This window comes from Patagioenas fasciata, chromosome 3 (assembly GCF_037038585.1).
Source record: "Patagioenas fasciata isolate bPatFas1 chromosome 3, bPatFas1.hap1, whole genome shotgun sequence".
Classification (NCBI taxonomy): Eukaryota; Metazoa; Chordata; class Aves; order Columbiformes; family Columbidae; genus Patagioenas; species Patagioenas fasciata.
The window spans coordinates 68,118,435-68,140,122 of NC_092522.1; the positions used below are offsets into that span (position 1 = coordinate 68,118,435).

The following is a 21,688-nucleotide window of genomic DNA, read 5'->3' on the forward strand; positions in this document are numbered from 1 at the left end:
AAGAGGGGAGGGAGAAGAGGATGAAAGAGATGTTTATACATGAAACTAATATGAAGTGAGAAGGGTATCTGTGTGTTGCCAATAGTGAAGCCCACACATCACAGCTTAAAACAGCTTTGTTGATATGTCTCAGGAGTTTTAGGGAATCTGTTTCCCATTACAGGATTATGGAACATTGTGCTCGACGTAATTCTCTTTTCACAATTTCCATCTACATGTCTCTTTAGCATATGGCTCTCTCTATATATTTAAAAGGCTTATCTGTATATCTTAGCATGGGGTAACACAAGCTGGTAATACATTTTCAGAATAAGAATTACATAAATAGCTGTTCAACTTTTTGGAAGTATTTTTGAAATTTTATTTGATAGCTTAGCATACTTTACATTTTATCTGAAGTATGATACAATATTTTCATTCATATAAGCTTTGTTGGATGAAAAATTTTGTCTTTTCAACCATTTGAAACTCTTATTTAATAGTCACACCAAACATGCTGTATTATGTATCTGTATATCTTTAAAAGGAATGCCTTAAGCTACATTTCTCCGATTTACTTTTCAAGTAAACTTACTTTAATCCTCACAGTTTTTATCTCAAGTGTTGCAGTGTACTTGGTAGATACGTGCAGTCTAAAATCCATTCTCCTTTGTTAAAGAAGACAATGAAACATTGCTTCAGTTGGCATAAGAAATGTATGAGAAATGCTGGAATTTTTCTTGGCAAAGACTGCATATTCATTTTGCTTCAAATATTGAATTGTTTCTGTATAAATGTGTTCTTGGTGATTAATGAAGTTGCAGAGAATCACTTGATGACAGCAGTACCTCATAAAAGGAATCTGCCAACACAGAATTCCTTCTTTACCTGATGTGGATAAGAATTTGGTTGATTTGTGCATAACTGTGGTGAATTCTAATTCTGTTGCACTGGAATATATAGTTAGTGGTGTCTGTCTCCTTCAGACTCAGAGTTGACCTCGGATTTTAGTCATGTTGTACAACCATGAATTAGCTTGGATTGTTCAACAGGAAAATATTACATCACTTGACAAGAATAAATTTTAGCTTGTATAATAGTTATTTCAGTGGAAATTGAACTGGGACTACTTCTGTTCCAGGTTATGATTTTAAAAGCAAAAAAGCTTATTTAATAACTTTTTGCGGTTTTTGTAACTCCCATGTAGCCCAGATCTGACACTCCAATTTTTCAGTCAGTCTGTTAGACAATAAACCCCAAGCATTTGCTGCTTAAAGATAAATACAAACATAATTACAAGTGCAAAGGAAGAAGCACTTTGTTTAAATCTTATAGTAGAGGAACATGTCATGAAATTAACGTACAAAAATGAATAAGCTACTGGAAAAGTCTTAAAAGTTTTGCGTCTTGTGAGACACTTGATTGCACAAGAAAGAGATTTTAGGCTCTTGAAAAGAAATTCTTCTGCGTAAACAGTATGTCATAAGGGCAGTGGGTTCAAGGGTTTTGTTTTTCCCAGTCTTACAGGTGTTCGTGTGCCCTTTCTTGCACAAATTCTTCTGTGGTTTAATAACTTTACTGGGCAGGATTTTATATGAGGAAGAAATGGTAGTTGCTGAATCTCCTGCGGCCTCGCTCTTGAAGGACCAACACCTGGAGATCTTGTGTTCTGTCTGGTGGCCTCTACAATAGAACTTAGCCCGCACCACAATTCTGGTGTCTTCCCACCCTTCCCCCGTCTCTCCTCACTGCAGTTTTTTAGCTCTTACACAAATCATGACCTTTTTTCCTGTTTTGTCTTCAGCTCTGTTTCCTGTTTTCTCCTTCCCGCCCCCACACCATTTTTTTTACTCCTGACTTTCTCTCCAGTGCTGTCTTTATCTTACCATTATTTGTTCTTCCTAAGCTTTTTGTTCATAATAAAAGGAAGAGAGAATTGAGAGCTATAACATCAGTCCTTCCCTTTTAATGTGTTTCTGCATCCACCCTTGTTAACGAATTTACTGAACATCAATTTGCATGTTGTTCATACTGTATCTCAAAACAAGTCTACCGTATGGATGTGTTTCTCTCCTCCTAACACAGTGACACAGATGTACGCATTTTCTCAGTGCTAGGAGTTTTCAGTTTTTGAGGATCATTTGTTTAGGCAGACTTCTTAGAGTAGCACATCCCAGACTTATATGGACCAGAGCTCCAGTTCTTGGTCTCTGACATCTCACTTTGGGAACTATTGTCTAAATGATCTTGATTTCTGAGAGAACATGATGTAGTTTTAAACAAGAGTCTGAGTTCTTTTTGTTTCTCTGTGCTTTGTATGGCTTCCACACAGGAATATGCTCTTGCAGAAAAAAAAAAAAAAAAAAAAAAGTACAGTTGTTAACCATTACAATGTGGTCAAGAAAAATAAGTTTGGTCTGTTTATATGCTTATGCCAATTTTTCTCATTGCTTTATATTTCTAAATATTTCAGTGGTGAATCCAGAGTTAAGGAAAATTTAGATGGTATGGGGGGAGTCCACAACTGTGAGCTCAAACGTGGTCTTGGATCTAAGTTTAAAAGCAAAAGAAGAATAACCATAGCGAACAGCAGTATACTTGAGGATAAATATGCGTTCAAGCATTTGTTCTGTCAGCACCTAAACTGATGAGCCCAAAAGGAGGCAAAGAAACCCGCACACCTATGCAGATTAGGAGTTTCATTTGAACAAATAAGTTTTTGGCATGGAGTTTATAATATTGTGCTCTATGTGTTTGTGTAATAAAGCTATGAGGTGATAAATTGCGGTCAGCTTGGATTTGTGTTTTCCTAGGACTGTTTCAAAGCTTTCAAACTTCTCTGGATATATAGGATGAGAATGAAAATGTGGCCCAAAAATGCAGAATAAAGCCTCTACTTGATTTGGCTTGAAAGCTTACTGTAATAACACACCCTCTCCATTTGTATGTGGTGGTTAAAAGGCTTTTCTGCAATGGGTGAGGCTGCTTTGGTAAACTGCAGTTTGTGATGTATATTTATATGGGAATGACATTGCAGTTGTGGTTTGGCAAATCATTGTGTGTTTTTCCTTGTCTGCAGGACAGTTCGAAATATTCCTCCTCACCTCATTCTTGGTCTTCACAAATGAATTATTCTTTTAAATCTTTCTTATCTGTCATCTTTTCCTAACTCTCCAAAGAAAACTTCGTTTAAATAGTTTCTCCCTTGGGACTTTCATGCATATCCTGTTATCTGTTTTATATTACAAACTTTCATGCTGGGAATGTCCCTCCAAAAAGCACAAAACAGCTAAGGCACTTAGATGACTAACAAACATGTTGAGTGCTGAAGTCCAGGCACAAAACCAGCATTATTAACATAAAATTATTTTGCCGTTTTGTTTTCCCCTATTATATTTTTGTACTTGTTCCTGCGTTCTAGGGCATCATTTCACTTCGTGTAGCCCAGAGATGTCACAGAGATTGAAAGGGTGTTAATGTTGAAACCATTGCCACAAAAAGCAGGAAACTTTTAGAAAGTTGCCGATATTTTCACTCTTCTGATCAAATAGCAGCATTCAGAAGAACCCATGGGAGTGATGAAGTTTTGGCTGCCAATTTTATTTGCTCAGCTAACAGGCATCTCTCTTTCACTAGTTTTTTTTCCTTTTTTTTCTTCAGGATTGGCAATGTTATTCTCCCACAGGAGCAGTAGATGCATACTTTCCCGAAGAGCAGTATTATCTGTAGTTTCAATACATTGTTATATATTTAACTAAACATAAGTATGTAGGAAAATGTTTGCAGTGTCCTGCTGTACATGAATCATTTTAGGTGCATTATAATTATTTGAAGGAGGGGAAACACTGAGCAAATTGGTTCTGCTCTTTCAAGAGAATACGTCTGTTCTAGTAGCATACGAAAGACTCGGCTAGCTTGTGCTATCTGGAAACACAGGAATTGAAATGCCAACACAAGGCGTCTTGAGTGGCTAACTGCTGAGGCCTGTGGAATGTGGGGATAGCTGGCCGGGAAAATGGGACAGCATTTATTCATTGCAGAAGCAGTTGTGAATTATCATGGTTTTAACTATTCTTTTTTTGTTTGTCTGTTTTTCATAAAACATGCTATACAATTAATAGCCAGGATTTATTTACTTACATGTGCATTGAGATTTCTGCTGTTCCTTCAGCAGTTGATTAGCTGGTAGCAATGCACCTAGTAAAGCGACTACTGCAATTGACCTGCAGATATCCAGCAATACTTCACTGTATAGTTTGAAACTTCCTACTTATTTGGAACTTGGATTAAGCTTAAGGTTAATTGCCACAGATGGCATTTAACCATGTATTTGAAACTGGCTTCATTATCAGCAGGAAGTGGTGGCAGTATCAATTTTTGTATTTCAACTTGCACCCTGATTCAGGAAAATTGATGTAAAAAAAATAGTAAAAGAAGATTCTACACCTGTCACCTATATAAAATAATTTTTAATTTTAATGTCACTTTTTTCCAAGTTTTTGTTTCCCTCAGTAATGTGCAAACATCAACCAGTATTGTTAAACTGGTTCGCTAAAGAGAACTGTTCTCTCTATAGTGCATGTATTTAACAATAGCAAAAATGATGAAGTGCACTTTATAGTTGAAATGCAGAACTCTTGTTGCTGACAGAAAAGGCACTTGTGTGGCTGTGTTTACAGCCTGAAGCTTTGTAAACAACATTTATCTATTGAACTCTGTTCTTGTATGTAACAGAGCAAACTGTCTTAATGGTTTCTGGCCATTGTTCCTAAGTTGGATTAACTAAAATAAAAAGCTAACGAGTATTGTCAATGTGATCTCAGTAGTGCCTGCACCCTTATGGCATTCAGCCACAACATAGTGGTGAAAAAAATTTAATGGTTATATCTGCTTATGAAAATTACTTGCAGATTTGTTTGTTTCTAGTGGTCTGTGACTAGTATTCTACCAAAAGCACAAGTTAGTTGTCTCTTATTTCTTTTTCCTGACATAGAATGCTGGTATTGTGGTTATTTCCTTCTTTTGCATGCCGTTATACATTTCCTAAACATGCAAGATGGTAATAATTCTGTATATGACTTCCACTGAAGAGGAAATTAATACTTGTCAGAACAATGATGTGTGTCTGCGATTCCAGTATCCAGAAGGTTTATTACACTGCGGACTCTCAGTTTGCGGTAAAAAAAAAATTGTCGTGTACTAGCTTTGATTAACCATGTTATTCTGAGTGCCTTGGAAGTGTACTTTATGCAAGAATCAACTTAATGTTCAAATTATGAAGAGAAACTGGTTTCAATCTTGTCAATACATTATAAATAGGCAGAATGAAGGTTGGAAATGAAAAATTTATTGTGGCATCTGGAAATCAAAAACTTGCAAATCAGAAGAAGCTGAATACTTTACAGAACCCAAATAGATTTCCCTTTCCTAACCAAAAAAAATGAAATGTTTGCCTGTGCTTCAGTGGAACTGTGGCACTGTTACAGAAACAGTGATTTGGTGATGTCTCGGATGGGGTGTAAGGAAGGTAATGGAGATTGGAGGGACAAGGTTTCCCATAGCAAATGATTGGTCACTGCTGTTTTTAATCTCTAAAATTGTGGTTATTTTGAGGGCTTAATATGAACAGTTGAAACCCTCTGTAAACTTGCAATGTTGATTTTAAAGATAGGGCAGAGATTTTTCTCAAACTGTGTTGTTCTTAGTTTGTTGGACAGATAACAGGAAAACAGAGCTGTTTCTTGACCCATGTTCATTTTCTGACTGCTGGAATGAATTTGGCACCAAATCCTGGTTTTCCACTGAGCATGCCCTTCTCTAGCAGTGTCAGGGCTTGGGTGGGGTCACTCTTCTTCAGTACAGCTTTTCAAAAAGGCGCTTGGATTCTCATTGGCTTACAACATTTTTTCAGTGCTGAGGAACAGAACAAAACTACCTTCATAGAAAGATTATATGTGTGCATATGTACTCTGGCAAAGTGTTTTCTCAATTTGAATTCAGTTGTTCTTTGAGATTCTTCTTTTTTTTTTTTTGCCTGGATATATCAGAGTATTTGTAGATTGAAAATATAGGAGGAGCGGATTCCTGTCATCTCTGGATATGATATAGATAGCATTGAGAGCGCTGCAGGATGTATATGTGCTTAAATGTAATCTTAAAGAAATGTTGATGTGGGCATTACACCTTGGCTATGTGTAGCACCTGAAAGGTATTTCTGTTCTGATTTTGTTGAAATTTTGGGGGTTGTTGTTTGGTGTGTGGGGGTTTGGATTTTGATTTTTTTCTTTTTTTTTTTCCTCTTTTTTTTTTTTTCTTTTGTAGGGTGTTACACAAATGATACAATCCTTAATGTGGTCCATTTAGTTTGCAAAACAGCACTTGCTAATATTATTTTTGTTTTACTATACGTTTTTAGGCTGCTACCTAGTGTCAGGAAAGAAATTTTAACAAAATAGTGTTGAAAGAATTCTCACTTGTTTTCATATCTCATAGTATTTTCTTTCCTTTCTGGAGAGTTGTATCCCTTCAACTGAATTAGCCTTTAACACTAATCCTTTTAACTTGTTTATGGATTTAAAGTTATTCACCAGACAAATTAGAGATCGCCTGCAGCAGGTGTTTCATGAAAAGCTGGGAGCACTTGAGTCACAGAGAGTAGATATGTGGTGGTGTGCTGCTTTAACAGGTAAAAGATTTTTGGGAAGCAGTCATATTCCTGGATTCTGTTTTGACTTTACAAAGAGTTGAGGCAACTTCCCCAGAGTTGCTTTACAGAAATTTGTCAGCATAATAGTTTCATGGTGAAAATATTGTCTAGACTGCATGCTCACTTTGCAGTTCTAGACAAATAGATTTCTTGGTCTCATTTCATTTGTTGTCTAAATCCTTAATTTTACTTATTTGTCTTCACAGTGATCTTCAGAATTACTCTAGTATTTGTCTTATATTGTTGTTTCAGAAGTATCTTTAAAGTTTGCACCATCTTATGTGTAGGGACTTGTCAGTGTTTTTTCTGGTGATTCCTGTATATATAGTCTGTGTATTGCAAGGACTGATGACACGTTTGCAGTAATTTTCTAGCACTGCAAAAGATAGTTCTAGAGACTTGATATTTTGGTATTTGTGTAAGGACAAAAATGTTTTCCTAATAATGCAGGATGGGTACTGCATTTGGGAGGGAGGCATTCTATGCTTGCAAATATTCAGCTGTGTGACAACATGGATATAAACATGAAGCCTAACAAAATACTTGTTATTTTGAATAGTGATTTCACTATCTAGGTAGAAGGGTGCTTATGTGTATAGTTGCTGTTAACTGAGAGTTTGCTAGCCACCATTATGTTCCTGGAATTCTCTGGAAACTGGATTTGAACCATTTTGTGCCATTTCTGCTCTTGGAAATAAGCTTAGATATATGTGAATGTGTGTATATACTTAGATACAAACATGTTCATGTATACATGTAACTAATTTTTATTGTCATGGAGTAGTAATTCACTGTCTGGCTCTGAAGTTATATTTATAAAATTGTTATGGTAATACTTCTGTGAAAACATCCAATTACTTGGCATAACTTGGGAATTACATTTCAAATTTGAATATTGTTGCAGTTTAAAGTTTGACCTTTGAAAAGTGCTACTGAATTTTAGAACTATTATGGCACCATCTGCTGACCAATGTACAGACTGGCAATGACAGTTTGCTCACCTGGTTACCTCCTTGCAAATGACCTTCCAGTTTAGGAGGCCCTTGGGACAGAATCCTAAGGAGAAAGGGTGATTTTTAGTTGGATTGTGTTTGTTGTGTTTGCAATAAATATTTTTAGCAGGGACACTATTACATTGGCAAAAGTCTGCATTGTAGCACAGCTTTAGTTGTCTAGTTACTTGGATTATTGCATAGGGCTCTTCCACAAACTGTGACGCTTTATTTTTTTTTTCTATATGTGGCATAGAATTATTCTTGGTATTTTGTTTATCAATGTGTTAACTTCTAAGCGTACACAGAAGAGCTGTGACATCATGAGATCAGTTCAGGCCCTGGCTCTGGTGGCCTTGTCACAGTGTGGGGAACTGATGGGCTCTGACAGGCCTCTGCCCTGTGGCTGCTGTTGAGACTCACGAAAACACAGAGTCTGCATTGACTTTAGTCTCATCTGTTTTTTCAAGAGTGTGCTTAAAAATGAACTTAATCCAAATTATTAGATTCAATACTCAAAGTATATCTGGTTTTATATACAGTCCTCTGGATGTATAAATACAGAGAAGGGTGCAAGTTCCAATGGGAGAACTAGGGCTTTCTTGAGTTGATGTTTGACTGCAGATGAGTTTTATTAGAAGGTATAGAATGTAAACGTTGTGGATTGATGTAACTAGGACAATTTTAGGGATGATTTTGCTTCCTTAAGGATCTCAAAGTTGAAAACTATATTCTTTAGTTATTAATTTATTCCTTTGTGTTCAGAGAGTTTCATGTCATTGTGGGTGTAGTAATCAACCTAAATAATGACTAAAAGGTGAATTTGGATTTACATTATTTTTGTCTGCTAATAGAATGTGTGCAGGTTATATTGGCACCTTCAGAAAAATGATGCAGCACAGAACTATGTGATGCTGTGAGTTTTCTTGTTTACATACTGATGATAAAATACAAGTTTTAAAATTTAATGGAAATGTAAAAGTAAGTTCTTTTTTGTAGGTACACTTAAGCATGATTTGGAGTATAAATTACTGTAGTCTATAGAATTGATTTATGCTTTTGAACAATCTTATGGGGGTAGTACCATGTTCTTCAGGTATTACCTGATGGTTAAACCAGACCCTTTTACACTCCGTAAAATTCAGATGACTGTTCCAGCTAGGAGTTTACTACTTCATGGCTTTCATGTCAACAAATGTTATGTATTGAAACCAGCAAGCATATTGTTTGTAAAGGAGCTGTTCTAACCAACTCTGAAATTCAGAGCAGTCTTTTGTGCTTCAAATCAATAATACATCAAGAAATAAAACACTTTCTTCAAAGCAAACCCACAACAACTCCCAAATAAGTTGTTCAAGTACATATGACCTCATTTTATGTTTTCATGTATATTTTTAAGAAGTTTTTTGCTCTCTTTCTCTTTTTTTTTGTGTGTGTACTTCATGTGAATTTTAGTATTTGGAAGTACAAGTGAATAATTGCTTAATTTTTAAGAAGATAACAGTTTAAATAAATTATTAATAACATGGTGATCCAGAAAATTGCATGACTTGTACAGACACTCATGTTGCCTTTAGTGCACTGAGTTGTAATTTATTTCAACAGAAGTAGGATGATTTTTTTTTTTTCTTCTATGACATGGTGGTTCCTTTGTGAATTCTAGTAGGGTGATGGAGATTATAAATATCAACGCAATTTTGATTTCTTGAGTTTTCTGTGAATTTCAGTGACAAACTGAAAAAGAAAAAAAGTTTAGGATCGCCTTTTCTGACTTTTAAATACTCAGAGCCTTGAATCAGTGAGTATAAGGGAGGTGAGTGCAGGGAAGGGCAGGTATACCTGATTGTTTCTTAAGGAATGCCTGATTCTTGTGCCAAAATGAAATTCCAGAAAAAAGATATATATCAAGCTCATGTGCTACAGAAAGTAGATACTTTGGGAAGACCATCACTTACACTCTTGGTCAGTGCCCTTGTTCAGTAATTTCATCCATGTCTAACAACTCATTCAGAAGTGGCTGGGAGTATAAAGCAATCTAGAGGCTTAGGGAAGAGGTGTGTTTTGTTTTGTAGGTTTTTCTTCCCTCATTCTTTTTCCCTGGAAAAGCACTGAAGTTACAAGCTTGTGGGAAATGGAGCTTATGAAAGAAATCACCTCCTGCTGTGGGCATCAAATGAAGGCATTAAATGAACGCGCACAGACCTATTCAAACAGGGTCTGTTACAAGTTTCCCTTGCTTTGGCAATATAAAGCCAAGCTGTCCTTTTAAATATAACTTCAGTTGTGAAAAACCTGGACACTTGGCGGTGCAGATCCTTTTTTGTTTCACACTGCGCGAGTTTGTACCACCCACTGCTATCCTGCCTTAATTTAATCAGTTAAGATGTATAACTTGGTGTCCTCAGTTCTTTTTATTGTTAGAACAGTATAATAGGAACACGTTTACAGGGCCATTTATTTCACTCAGTACTAAGGAATTTTCTGGAGAGGCCTGCTATTTGACTGTATAAGCAAAATATGATCTTAATTTTAAGAATGGTGTATCATTTTTATTAGTATGTACATGTATTTCATACATTTCTGCAGATTTTGAAAAGTAAAAGACACATGCAGGAAATATAGTGATTTTTTTGTTCCTGTAGCTTCTTTGAAGATTATAACCACCATCTCTGTTAATAATGAAACCTCCATTTTGACTTTATTAAGCAGTGTGGATCGCTATTCTCTGATCAGCAGAATTTTGTGGATTTTTCTCTTGCAGAAAGTTGATTTTGGTTTTCTATATAGTGTTGATTTTGACAATAAACTTTTACATTATTACTAGGATTCATACCTACCATTAGGAAAGAATAGCAGCAATAAGATAAGGTGGTAGCAAAATGTAATTTGACTAGTAGCAGCTTTAAAACAAACATGCCAATATAAGGCTTGAAATAGCAAATTATTTAATCTCAACAGTCAGTCAAATGGAAACCTGCCTTTCAGAGGTCTTTTACTTCTAGGATAAATAATACATAGATAAACATGAATACTCTATCACAACAAATTTTATTAAAAAATCAAAACTTGAAGGTTTTATGAGAAGTGAAGGAAATAGCTGCATAACTGTAATATTTGAACTTGAAATGTATTCAAAAGTCTCTTGTATAGCAGCAAAGAAACTAACTTTTAATTTCCCCATTGGTGAATGTTTAGGTTTAGGTACTGAAGTTTAAAATAAAGAACAAATTACACACACAACGTGTAGTTACTTTTAGTCTCAAGATGCTTTCTTAGTATGAATTTGCTTGTTGATAGTTCTAGTCTCTGTCAAGGCTTCTTACTAAGACAACTGTCAAGTTGTCTCCTTCACTCTTTATTGCCCACCTCTTTTGCCAGACAGACTTCTCTCTTGGGCATTTATTAGTTTCCTCTTTTTCTTCTTCTTGTCCTTGGGAATGGCTTAGTTTAACTTTTTCTAACTAGGGGCATGTGTTACTGCTGCCTTGTGATGTAAACTAGTTTCTAGTTGACTTCAATTGCATTTTGAAGTGTTGTGGGAGTTCAGTGCATCAAGCCTGAACTAGATGACCTTCTCCTTGACTCTTTTTTTTTGAGCAGGGGTGTGGACAGCTGTAGCTGAGTTCAGCAGGAGTCCTGAACTGTTGATAACCTCCTGACTCTAATGGCAGGCATTAATGGCATTTTAATGGAGAGGGCCCAGTGTTTTACTTAGAAATGTGATTGTAACTAACCTGCTTTTGTTCAGGCCAGACAAACAGGCCATCAGTTTAAAACTAATTGTTTTAAGAAGGTTGTAAATAAATACCACTGACTTCTAATGATATCTAACCATTTTAAACCAGTATTTCTTTAACCCCAGTAAGTTTAATTTAGAAACTCTTGTAGATTATTACTACAAATTACTGCAAAGATGTGTGAGTCGGTAAAACCAGTGATGCTACATAATAAAATTTTTGTTGTTTCTTTTAGTGTAAATTGTGACAATGACAACTGAAGTTGGATCAGAGACTGAAGTAAAGAAAGATTCTGAGCAGCTGGGACCAGACAAAGCCAAGGACAAGCCTGAGGAAGCATCAGAGACTCCAGAAAATCAGAAGTCTACGGAAACATTCTCTGAAGAAGCTCAAGATTCTTCCTCTGTCCCAGCACCAACTAGCCAAAGTAGTCTAAGTAGCCAGAAGAAGGAAAAATCTTCACCTGAAAGGAAGGGTATTTCTCGCTTCCTTCCCCCCTGGCTTAAGAAACAAAAATCATATACCTTGGCAGAGCCCAGAGATGAGACCAAGAAAAGGACCACAGGGGAAGAACAAGCAGTTCAAGAAAGTGAATGCCAGACGCCAGAGGGGGTGGCTCAGCCAAAAAAGAGTGTAAAAGAAGCAGCAGCTGAAAATCAGCATAATGCTAAAGCAGATGACGAAGAAAAACACTCTGTTAGTATTGCTGAAACACAGGTAGGTGTGGGAAGGCTAATAAATGCTTTGGAGTGATTTTAATGAGACCTGATTTATGTAATTCATGTAAAACTTGGGTAGGATCATATCAGGGAAAATATGACAGCTACTGTCTGGCCTTTTGTGCAGTTGGGTTGATGTAGTTATGAGTAGCATAGCTGCTTTTCAAAGTTCCTGCTCTGTGACAGACCATTTTTCACTCCATTCATTCTAGATGTCTAATTTTAGTGTAACCTCACACTTTGGCATAGCTCAAAGGAATGTAGAACTGTATTGTTGTAGAAATGAGCAGGGGTAAGAGAAGCTTCTGAAGTTAGATTTATCTCTGAAGGCACTGGAATACCTCCTTAGTGACTTAACCACAACAAATAACAAAAGGATTATCTCAAGTCTTTCAGTACTCAATTTTTGTTATCCTTTATCTAGAAACCATGCTTGTGGTCGCTGTCCTTATTGATTCATTCTAGGAGGTTGGTGCCAAGTTTCAAGGTGAACACCACCTACTGCAGTGCTCCAGAGTCTTGGTTTTTGAAAAGATGCACGCCAGTTCTTAACACTCAAACCTCACGTTCTAGGCTGATGCAGATGATTAGAGGAATAGAGAATCTTTCATATGAGGAGGGGCTGAGAGAACTGGTACTGTTCTGTCTGGAGAAGAGAAGGGTCAAGGGAAATTATCAATATTTATATACACCTGAAAGGAGGGCATGAGGAGCCAGACTCTTCTCAGTGATATGCAGTTAAAAGACAAAAGAGAACAGGCACAAATTAAAAACATGAAATTCCATCTCAGATCACCAAAAAATCTCTTTTACTGTGGTTGGTGGAACAGGTTATCCAGAGACATTGTGGAGTCTCCATCTGTGAAGATATTAAAAACCCAACTAGATAAGGTCATAGGCAAACTGCTCTAGGGTGGCCCCAGAGGGGCCCTCACATCATTGCACTACATGATCTCAGGTTTTCCCATCCAACCTCGGTCATTCTGTATGGCTTGAGTTTCATAAACACTGTTATTTAGTTTTGTATAAATCATGGAGCTTCTTGTTAAATGTGTTTCTGTTTGGGGGGATGGGGGGAGCCAATAAAACATTTACAAAAATTATCTCATTTTAAGGAAAGAAAAGACAGACACCTTCTGTGGTTTGAGAGCAAGAATATCTGGTCCTCAGAGGAAGACCTTAATGGTTACACTGTTTATTATGCTTCCAGTATCTGAATAACTTTAATGAAAGTTTGATGTTGTATTTATTAGAGGCTTATAAAAGAAATTAACAAGTTAAAAATATCTACCTTCCTGAGTTTCAATAATTGTTTAACTGTATTTTATACAGCCTACCAAAGAAGATGGTAAAGAAACAGAAGTAGAGAAAGTTCTAGAGGGAAAGGAGGAGAAACAAGAAGAAAAAGAAAAAAGGGAGACAAAAGAAGTGCAGACAGCTGAAATTAAAACAGAAAACATTCCTCAGAAGTCTCCCAAGAAAATTAAAACTGTGCAGTGTAAAGTGGTGCTTCTGGATGGCACAGAATTCAGCTGTGACCTAGAGGTAAGGCATCAAGTCTCTAGTAAATACCTGTCTATATAGCTGCTTTAAAGTAAGAGTTCTGCACTTTAATGTTAAAAGACAAAATCATTGTTTAACACACATTAGTGTTAAATTTGGGGATAAAATAGAGGTTTGCCTGCAGATGATTCACATGAATATTTTTTTCCCAAGCATTTTCCTCCGAGACCCCAGCACAATTAGTCAGGTTGACCTTCAAGTGCTGGAATAAGAGTAATATAATTTGCTGAGGGAAAAGTGCAGTAAGTCTGTGACAGTAACTTGTAGACAGAGACAGTAAGTATATTGTGGTTGTCTTGTGAGCTCTTCTGTTCTGTGGTTGATTTGTTTTGGTTTTGTTTCTGTAGCTGAGCAACAATTGCAAAGATGTTCTGGTATTTGGTTTGATCATGGAGCTTCACAAATACATTGTGAACGCCAATGTAAAACTTATTCCCGTTTACACAGGAAAAATAAGAGTGCTCTAGGGCTTCTTACCCCAGTCCCCTGTAAGCAAGGGTTAATACTACATTATCATCAGCTTAAAAGGGTGGAGGGAGAAGTAGGTTTTGCATAAGGGCATCATGTATGATGTCACTCTGTCACTCTACCTTGGTTTTTTTTTTCCCTTTCTGGAATCTTCAGAAAGGAGTTGAATGTTAGGAGCAAATATTTATACGGAACCCTGAATCTATGCACTGGTCAAAAACAACAACAATGAAACACACACACAAAACATGAACAAACAAACAAAAACAAAAAAACCCCAAAAACACAAAACAACAACAACAACAGAAAACAATAAAACAAAAAAAAACCAAAACAACTCACAAGTAGAAGAAAAAAAAGGACAAAAAACCCAGCAAAACTTGCAATGCAGTTGTAAACTTGGTTATATCAGTACAAAATTTACATAGATGTGTACTTGGTTCAAACTGGAATTAATTTAGTTTATTTTGAGTGGATTAAGGACATGTGCAAATTTAGCCTGTATTATACTAATAAAATTGGGATTTTTTTTTTTTTACAGTTTAAAGTCTAGTTAACATTAAATTTTACTTAACTTCTGCATATCGTTCTTGGAATCTATATATTTATATGTGACTTGCAGAATGCACAGAGATATTTCAGAGTAAAGAAGAGTTCGTTTCCGTGACAAAGTATTTCTGAAAGCTAATTCCTGTGTCTTCTCTTTAACTTGTTGTGTCATTTGTTGGTGAGTGCTACAGGACAGAAACTGATAAATGCTCAGAGAAAAAACAATACCTTTAACATACTGAGACAGCAAGCTTATATATGAAATTATATGGGGGGGGGGGAGGGAGGCAGTGGAATCACTCCTGGGAATCAGCATGTTTTTACTGTAATATAGAGGCATCTTGGCAAACAAATATAATTGAATGCTGTTCTTTTATAGTTCAAAATTTGTCATCAAATGTTGCTGTAGGATTACAGGTACATTTGTACCCTCCTTGTTTTTTTGTCATTTATATATTTTGTATATACTTACTTTAAGTTCTGGGTTTTTCTTGCAGCCACCAAGTGTTGTTTGACCGTGGAATTATTTCTCTGGCTTGTTTTCACATGTCTTTCCCATTGCCCCAGGCATGCCTGCCATGGCTGATGTTTGGCTTCCAACATAAAGCACATCTCAGATACGTCTCTTTTTTGAGAGTTTCTTTGTAAATTAATTTATCACCTCTGAGAGTAATCTGTTTGTTCTTTTGCCCTTAGAACTCTTTTATTTTGCCTTAATAGGTCACCTGACTGGTGTCAGCTTGCCAGTTTGAACTTTAAGTCAATAATTCTTTTTCTACAGGACTGTTTCAACAGATATGTCATTTTCTTGTGATTATTCCCGTCAGGTTTTTTTCTCATCTGTCTTTGTACGTTTATTGCTTTGCTTTTGTAAATGCAAATTCGAAAGACTTGGTTTATTGTCCTTTCCTTGAGCATAGCTTCTTCCAAATATGCTTGCTCTGAATGCCGATGTAAATGCAACATTTAAGGTACTCCTCTGTTGCCCAGAAAAGTCCATGACCTGTCTGCAGAATGAAGCTAAGCATTATAGAGAGTGAAGCCTATTTCCTCAGTTCATTGTAACTTGAAATTCTTACTGTAGTGTTTCATGGCGGATTGTTTGTTTTTTGGTGGTGTTGTGGGTTGTTTTTGGTGGGTTTTTTTTTTTTTTTTTGGTTGGTGTTCTTTCCCCTTAAATGAACTGTAGTCAATTCTGCCATCAGCATCTTTGCATTGGTATCTTGGATAGTTGATAAAATATATATTTGTTGTCTGTAAGTGATTCCTCTGTATCTTGGGTAATTGCTCTGAGAAATTAAGAACTTTTAAATGCTAGTAGTGTTATGAACTTTGATACCAGGCACTGTTCAAACTTACTTGATTTTGGTTTGAGGGAACCTGGAAAGTTTCATAAGGAAGAAGACTAACCTCCAGTGAAATGTTATATTTAAGCCCTTTAACTTTTAATCTAAAATGTATAAAGTTCTTTAAGTCCACAGGTTCCATATTAACAAAACAGTTTTCTGTGTTCTGTAGTTTTAAAGTAAAAACATTCAAAGCTCTTTATCTCTAGGAAATTTCTGAAATATATTATGACATAATATTTTATGGATTATACCAAAGGTGAGTTATGTGTACACAATATGCGCATACATAGACAACATGAGCAGTTAATTCAATTAATTAATTTTAACCTTAAAACTGCTGTAATCCTTAAAGTCCATGTAGGCTCATACTCTTCAGAGTAATGTGTGAATGCCTGAAGAGGAAGAAACTACTGTTTTAATAGTTCTGGAGAAGTGTGACATAGAACAATTTTAACAGGCAGTGAACTGTTAGGAACTTTCAGTTACATTTTATTGCTTACTTTAAAGAGAGTTCAAGTCACTTATAGGGATAACAACATGTAAATGTATCAGAGAGACTTGTCAAAATATGTGAGGATGAAAGATGTTGACTGGTATTTGCCAAAAATTGTAACCGGCTGGATCTTTGTTCTTACTTGAAGTGACAGAACCATGTTAAAGGATAAAATAACTTAGGTTCATCATTCAGTAGTGTAATATTTCTGAGATGTAATGGAAGTAGAGTTTTAATAGCCTGAATGAGCTGACTGTTGGAATGTTTGAGATTTAATTTCTAGAATAATTTTTTCAGTTTTTTTAGCACAGTGCAAATCATGTAATTTTGACCTACTCCTTTCCTTGTAATTGACACCTGTGGGAGCAGGTGTAAGTTATTAATCTTCTAGGGTGATCTACATGTGTGTCTTTAATGAATGGGAGTCAACTTGTTTTTTTTCTCACTTTGTTCTGTGGTTTCTTAAGTAGTTGAGAGGAAATGTTGTCATTACATTTGGGATCTGCAATAAAGACTTGTTCAGATTTTCTGCTTTAAATATAATCTGGGTTTTAGTAGAGGATAAACACAGTTTAAACAAACAAAAAAGTGCTAACTGCATAATGATTACTAGTTAGAAGCAAATGAAGATCCTGTTGGGTTTGTTTACTGCATTCAGTCAGTGGTCTAATTAAATATTTATAACAAAAGGCATTTAAAGGATGCCAGCATTGACTGTGTTTTATGCACGTATGAACAAGTGAAATATATTGGAGTTGACTTAGGTTCTGTGGTTATTTACAGTTTGCTAACACAAAGTAAAAATGTTTACTTAATGTACAATTAAGATCAGTTTTTCACACTTAATTAAGAAAAATCTGAATGAACTTGATACAGAACAGATGTTTAATTGTAGTTGGGTTTTGATTTGCAAGTCTTTATTTTTGATTGCTCAGTTGTGTAGACTAATGCTTGAATAAAGCTAAGTGATCTGTTTAAAGTATGGCATACTTTATTTAGAAGAAGAAAAATAAGTATGACATTAAATTGGACATATCGAAAAAAATATTGGTGCAGACTGAATGTACACCACTGAAAATAATGGTTGTGTGAAGTCCTGTCAAAGCCTAAAGATGATCTCTGCATCTCTGCAAACTTCACATAGAGGGAATCAAACCCCTTTCTTTCACGTCTGGTATCACCACAACTAAATGTATATGGTATAAATGCCCTTATTAACATAGTCTGAATGTACCTACCAATTTTGGCACCAGCATACAAAATGACAAGAATAGTACCTTCCTTTTTCTTTCAGTACTCAAAATACTAAATCCTGAAGGAAAAAGAGATTTGCCAGGGTTCTGATCTGAACATTTTCCCAAAAATTGAAGTAGGCAAATGACTCTCAAAAAGGTTAAATACTTTTGCAGATTTTTAAAGCTATATCACATTATTGAAAAATAATGAAAAATTAGGAATCTTTTAATTTTACAAGTAGGATTTTATAACGAGAACTGCTGCTGATACCGAGAGGCTTCTTTTGGTTTTGAATCTGGAACAGAGGTCTGTAAAGTGTAAAAGTGTTCAATTTGCAAAAACAAACTTCTCAAGTGTAATTTCTTTGTAATCCCTTTGGGAACAGGGATTACTATTCAGTTTAAATTACATGATAAAACATGCTGTAACTTCTTTGTATTGTCCTGCTGCCTAGAATGTAGACTAATACAACTTGGCCTTCATGGCATAGTGGTGTTTTTCTGTATGTGGAAGAGTTATAAACTTACCAAATCTTTAAAGATACAGTGGATGTTGCCAGTGTATCCAAATTCTGTGTAGACTTTGAGTTCCTAAGAAGAAAATGTGCGATATTTTACTGTTATATTTGGAAAATATTTCCTGCAGATTTGGCTGCATTATCTTTCTGTATGTCAAAGACTTGATATTAACTGTAGTTTTTAGTTTATGAACTTCATGAAAAGCTACCTAATTAGTACTGACTCCAGATATGGCCTTAATGATAGCATATATTATTTCTGCAGTACTCTGTAGGTTTCCTTTACTGAAATATATACCTGGAACTTGGCTTTGCAAGGTGTGATCCCTGATTTATGGAGAAAAATTAGATCTATTGTGTGCATGTCAGCAGTCCAAGGTTCTTCAAACCCTCTTTTGCTTATACTTTTCTGCTTTCAGTTTAGCTCTTCTCTATATTGCTGGTTTTTTTTTAACTGAGCTGAAAGTGAGGCTGTCAAGAACAAGTGGCTACTTCACACTCTTGGGGGAAATAGTCATCTGTCTTTCGGTAGAGTAAAATTTCTGAAAGTACCGAACAGACTTAAGATTCCCAGCTCCCCCTTTCAAAAGTGACTGACTTTCAGTTTCCACTGCCTCACTGTGATGCTCATACTGTAAAATGTGCTCATTTTTATCAGTGTTGCTTTGAAAATTTTCTGATCTTTGGGACTGTAACGCCTGCTGAACAATGCGATCTTGAACAAATAAAGCTTTGGATTCTTGAGGAATAAAACAACAATGCCTTTACTATTTGCTCAGTGCGTACCTCCTTTTCACCCCTCTCCCCCCCCGGCCTTAATGTTCTGTGCCATGGGGCTGAGCTGCAGGCGAGCGCTGAGCTGGGGCACGTTGCGAGCACCCTGTGCTGTCTGTGGGGACAATGGCTGCAGTGTCGCGATGGCCTTTCAGTGGAATTGCAGTGGTGTTGGTCATCTACTGAAATCTGTAGGATAAGCAAATGCAAAAATTCCTTTAAGCTGCCAGGCCTCTGAAAATGCCATGTTGTGGCCTCATTGATAAATGCCACAAATAGTAGAACAGTTGTGAAGAGGTTGGTTCGAACTAGGAGACTGCATACCATTCACGTTCAAATTTTGGCTGTGGAAAGAAATTCTCATCTTCCCCATGCTTGTGTATGTGTCATGAGCAGTCTGCTCTAAAACTTTGTCTCTTGTCAGCTGCCATCTCCAGTACAATAAATCTTTTCCCTAAAACCTTGTGCATGGAAGCAGGGCCTTGGTCTGCATTTCATTACCAGCAATAGGAAGATACAGGATACCCTTGTTTATGTTCCCTGTTCCAGGTACAAGAAACACAGATAAAAATTCAGGACTAATTGCCATTTGCTTCAGCTGCAGTAATACTGAGCTACTGCAATCAGCCTTTTTAGCAGTATCTTTAATTACTTCTATAAACTAGCAGACTGCAATATTAAAACTAACCTTAAATTAAAATGTGATTTTTTTTTTTTTTTGTTACTGACTTCCTCGAATATTATTTTGAGGAAAACTAAACTTCTTTAAGACTGGTTTTTATTTTTGAGTATTTGAAAGAGTTCATAAATCTACAAATAGAGGGCAGCTCTCTTATTTTCTGCCCCTCAGAACTTCTGCAGTATAGACAGCTTGACATGTTGCTTTTGCTCTGCTTACACTGTTATGCTACTTCTGCTGGTCTGAGGACCAGCTTTAAGTGGTCTGCTTGTTCTTTTTGTCTCTTGAAGATGATAACGTGCTTTATTTTTCTTGGAAGTTCATATCACATGATTCAGATGTATGCCAAAATGCTAGAAATGCAAAAGTTAACAGAAATTAACACTGTTGTAGGAAATATTTTAGTCTTTAGAAGATAATAATATAGAAAAAATTGGATTACATGAAGAACTCCTGTTATTTCAAAAATAAAGATACAGAAAAAGCTAAGAACTATTAATGGCGCAAAATATTTCAATCACTTTAGGTACTGAATTTTCCTTGTGCATTCAAGTAAACTTCTTTGATGAATTTAAAAAAGTGGAAATGTCTTGTTGGTTGTTGTGTTTTTGTTTGTTTTTCTTTTTTTACATTTTCCTGATTTACTGATAGTGCTTTAATTTTTTTTTTTTTTTTTCCTAGAAAAGAGCAAAAGGCCAAGTGCTGTTTGACAAAGTGTGTGAACATCTCAATTTACTGGAGAAGGACTATTTCGGGCTGTCATTTTATGAGAATTCAGAACAGAAGGTAAGCCTGTAATGGGGGGGGGGGGGCAGTGAGTTGAATAGTTTAGTGAGGCATGTTGTATTAAATGTACACCATTAGAAACATTTGGGTAAAATATTGCAAAATATCAATTCTAGTCTGCTGTAAACTAACAATAAGTGCAAGATACTGATGTGTATGTTGAGATACCTAACAAAATGTTCATTTATTATTTAGAGTGGAGGAATATTTAAAATATCTACATTTTTGAGAAAGCTAATTGAGTATTTGCTAGGCTTTATGGTAAAACAGTAAATATCCCTGCAAGTGAAGACAGGGAATTTTAACTAATTTCTTTGCCTTAGATGTCTGACAACTCCCCAAAGTTCTGGGTGCTTTCATTTTTCATGTTTTTTTAAAGAAACAAACAAAACAGACTTTGGATGGTAAATAATAATAAAAAAATAACCTCCTACCTGACTTTCCAGTCATTTTACTGCCTTTTCTCTTGTATTTGAAAAGGACCATGAAGGAAATCTTGCCCTTAAGTAACTATTAGGCTTCAGAGTTCCCTTTTTCATTAATTTTAAGCTTAAAGAAAATTTTGGCATTTGTAAAGATGGAAGTCTGGATTGGTGCAGAGTATGGTGAAAGGCAGAAGCTACACAATTTTGAATGCCAGTGGCCCACAGTGGAGTAGGGGTTTATTTTAGATATTTCCTGGCTATGTAACCCATATGCTCTACGTTGTACCCAAAGTGCCATTATATAGGTGGTACTATGTCCCTCCTCCAGCTCTGAGCTGTGATGACCAGATGAGTGGGAATTGCCAGGTTTTTAAATAAGAATTTGAAAATAGGGGCTTTAGCATGAACCACTCACTTGCTTAAGCACTTACGGGCTTCTACGGGTTGACAAGTCTGTGATGTGCACATTTGTGTGGGCATGTTTATTGCTATTATCACTCAACATATTTTAGAGCTATTGCTTTTTTACAACGCCATGTTTGGAAGTTCTTGCACCAGTTATGGTAGTGTGAATTGTAGCTGCTGCAGTGTCTTAATACAGCAAAATGACTGGCTGTGCGTTGAAAAGGTTCCACTTCCCCAGCTTCCATGTTTTTGTGCTGGTGAGTTTGAAATTGTGTAGCTACACAGGATGTGGTCAGTAAGACTGGAGTGCT

The 21,688-nt window shown here is 36.1% G+C and overlaps 1 protein-coding gene across 21 annotated transcripts in view; it reads left to right on the forward strand.

The window, feature by feature from the left end:
* The window catches only part of EPB41L2 (erythrocyte membrane protein band 4.1 like 2), a 103,506-nt gene that overhangs the window by 29,904 nt on the left and 51,914 nt on the right, over positions 1–21,688 (forward strand). For 19 of the 21 annotated variants that reach the window (XM_071806550.1, XM_071806545.1, XM_071806554.1 and 16 more), the window contains 3 exons: positions 11,650–12,131; positions 13,466–13,678; positions 20,443–20,547. In XM_071806550.1, coding sequence (XP_071662651.1) covers positions 11,664–12,131; positions 13,466–13,678; positions 20,443–20,547 — 786 coding nt within the window. In that variant the 5' untranslated portion in view covers positions 11,650–11,663. Of the gene's footprint in view, positions 1–6,029; positions 6,188–11,649; positions 12,132–13,465; positions 13,679–20,442; positions 20,548–21,688 lie in introns of those variants that run through there. The other 2 variants (XM_071806549.1, XM_065835168.2) reach the window with 2 other exon arrangements.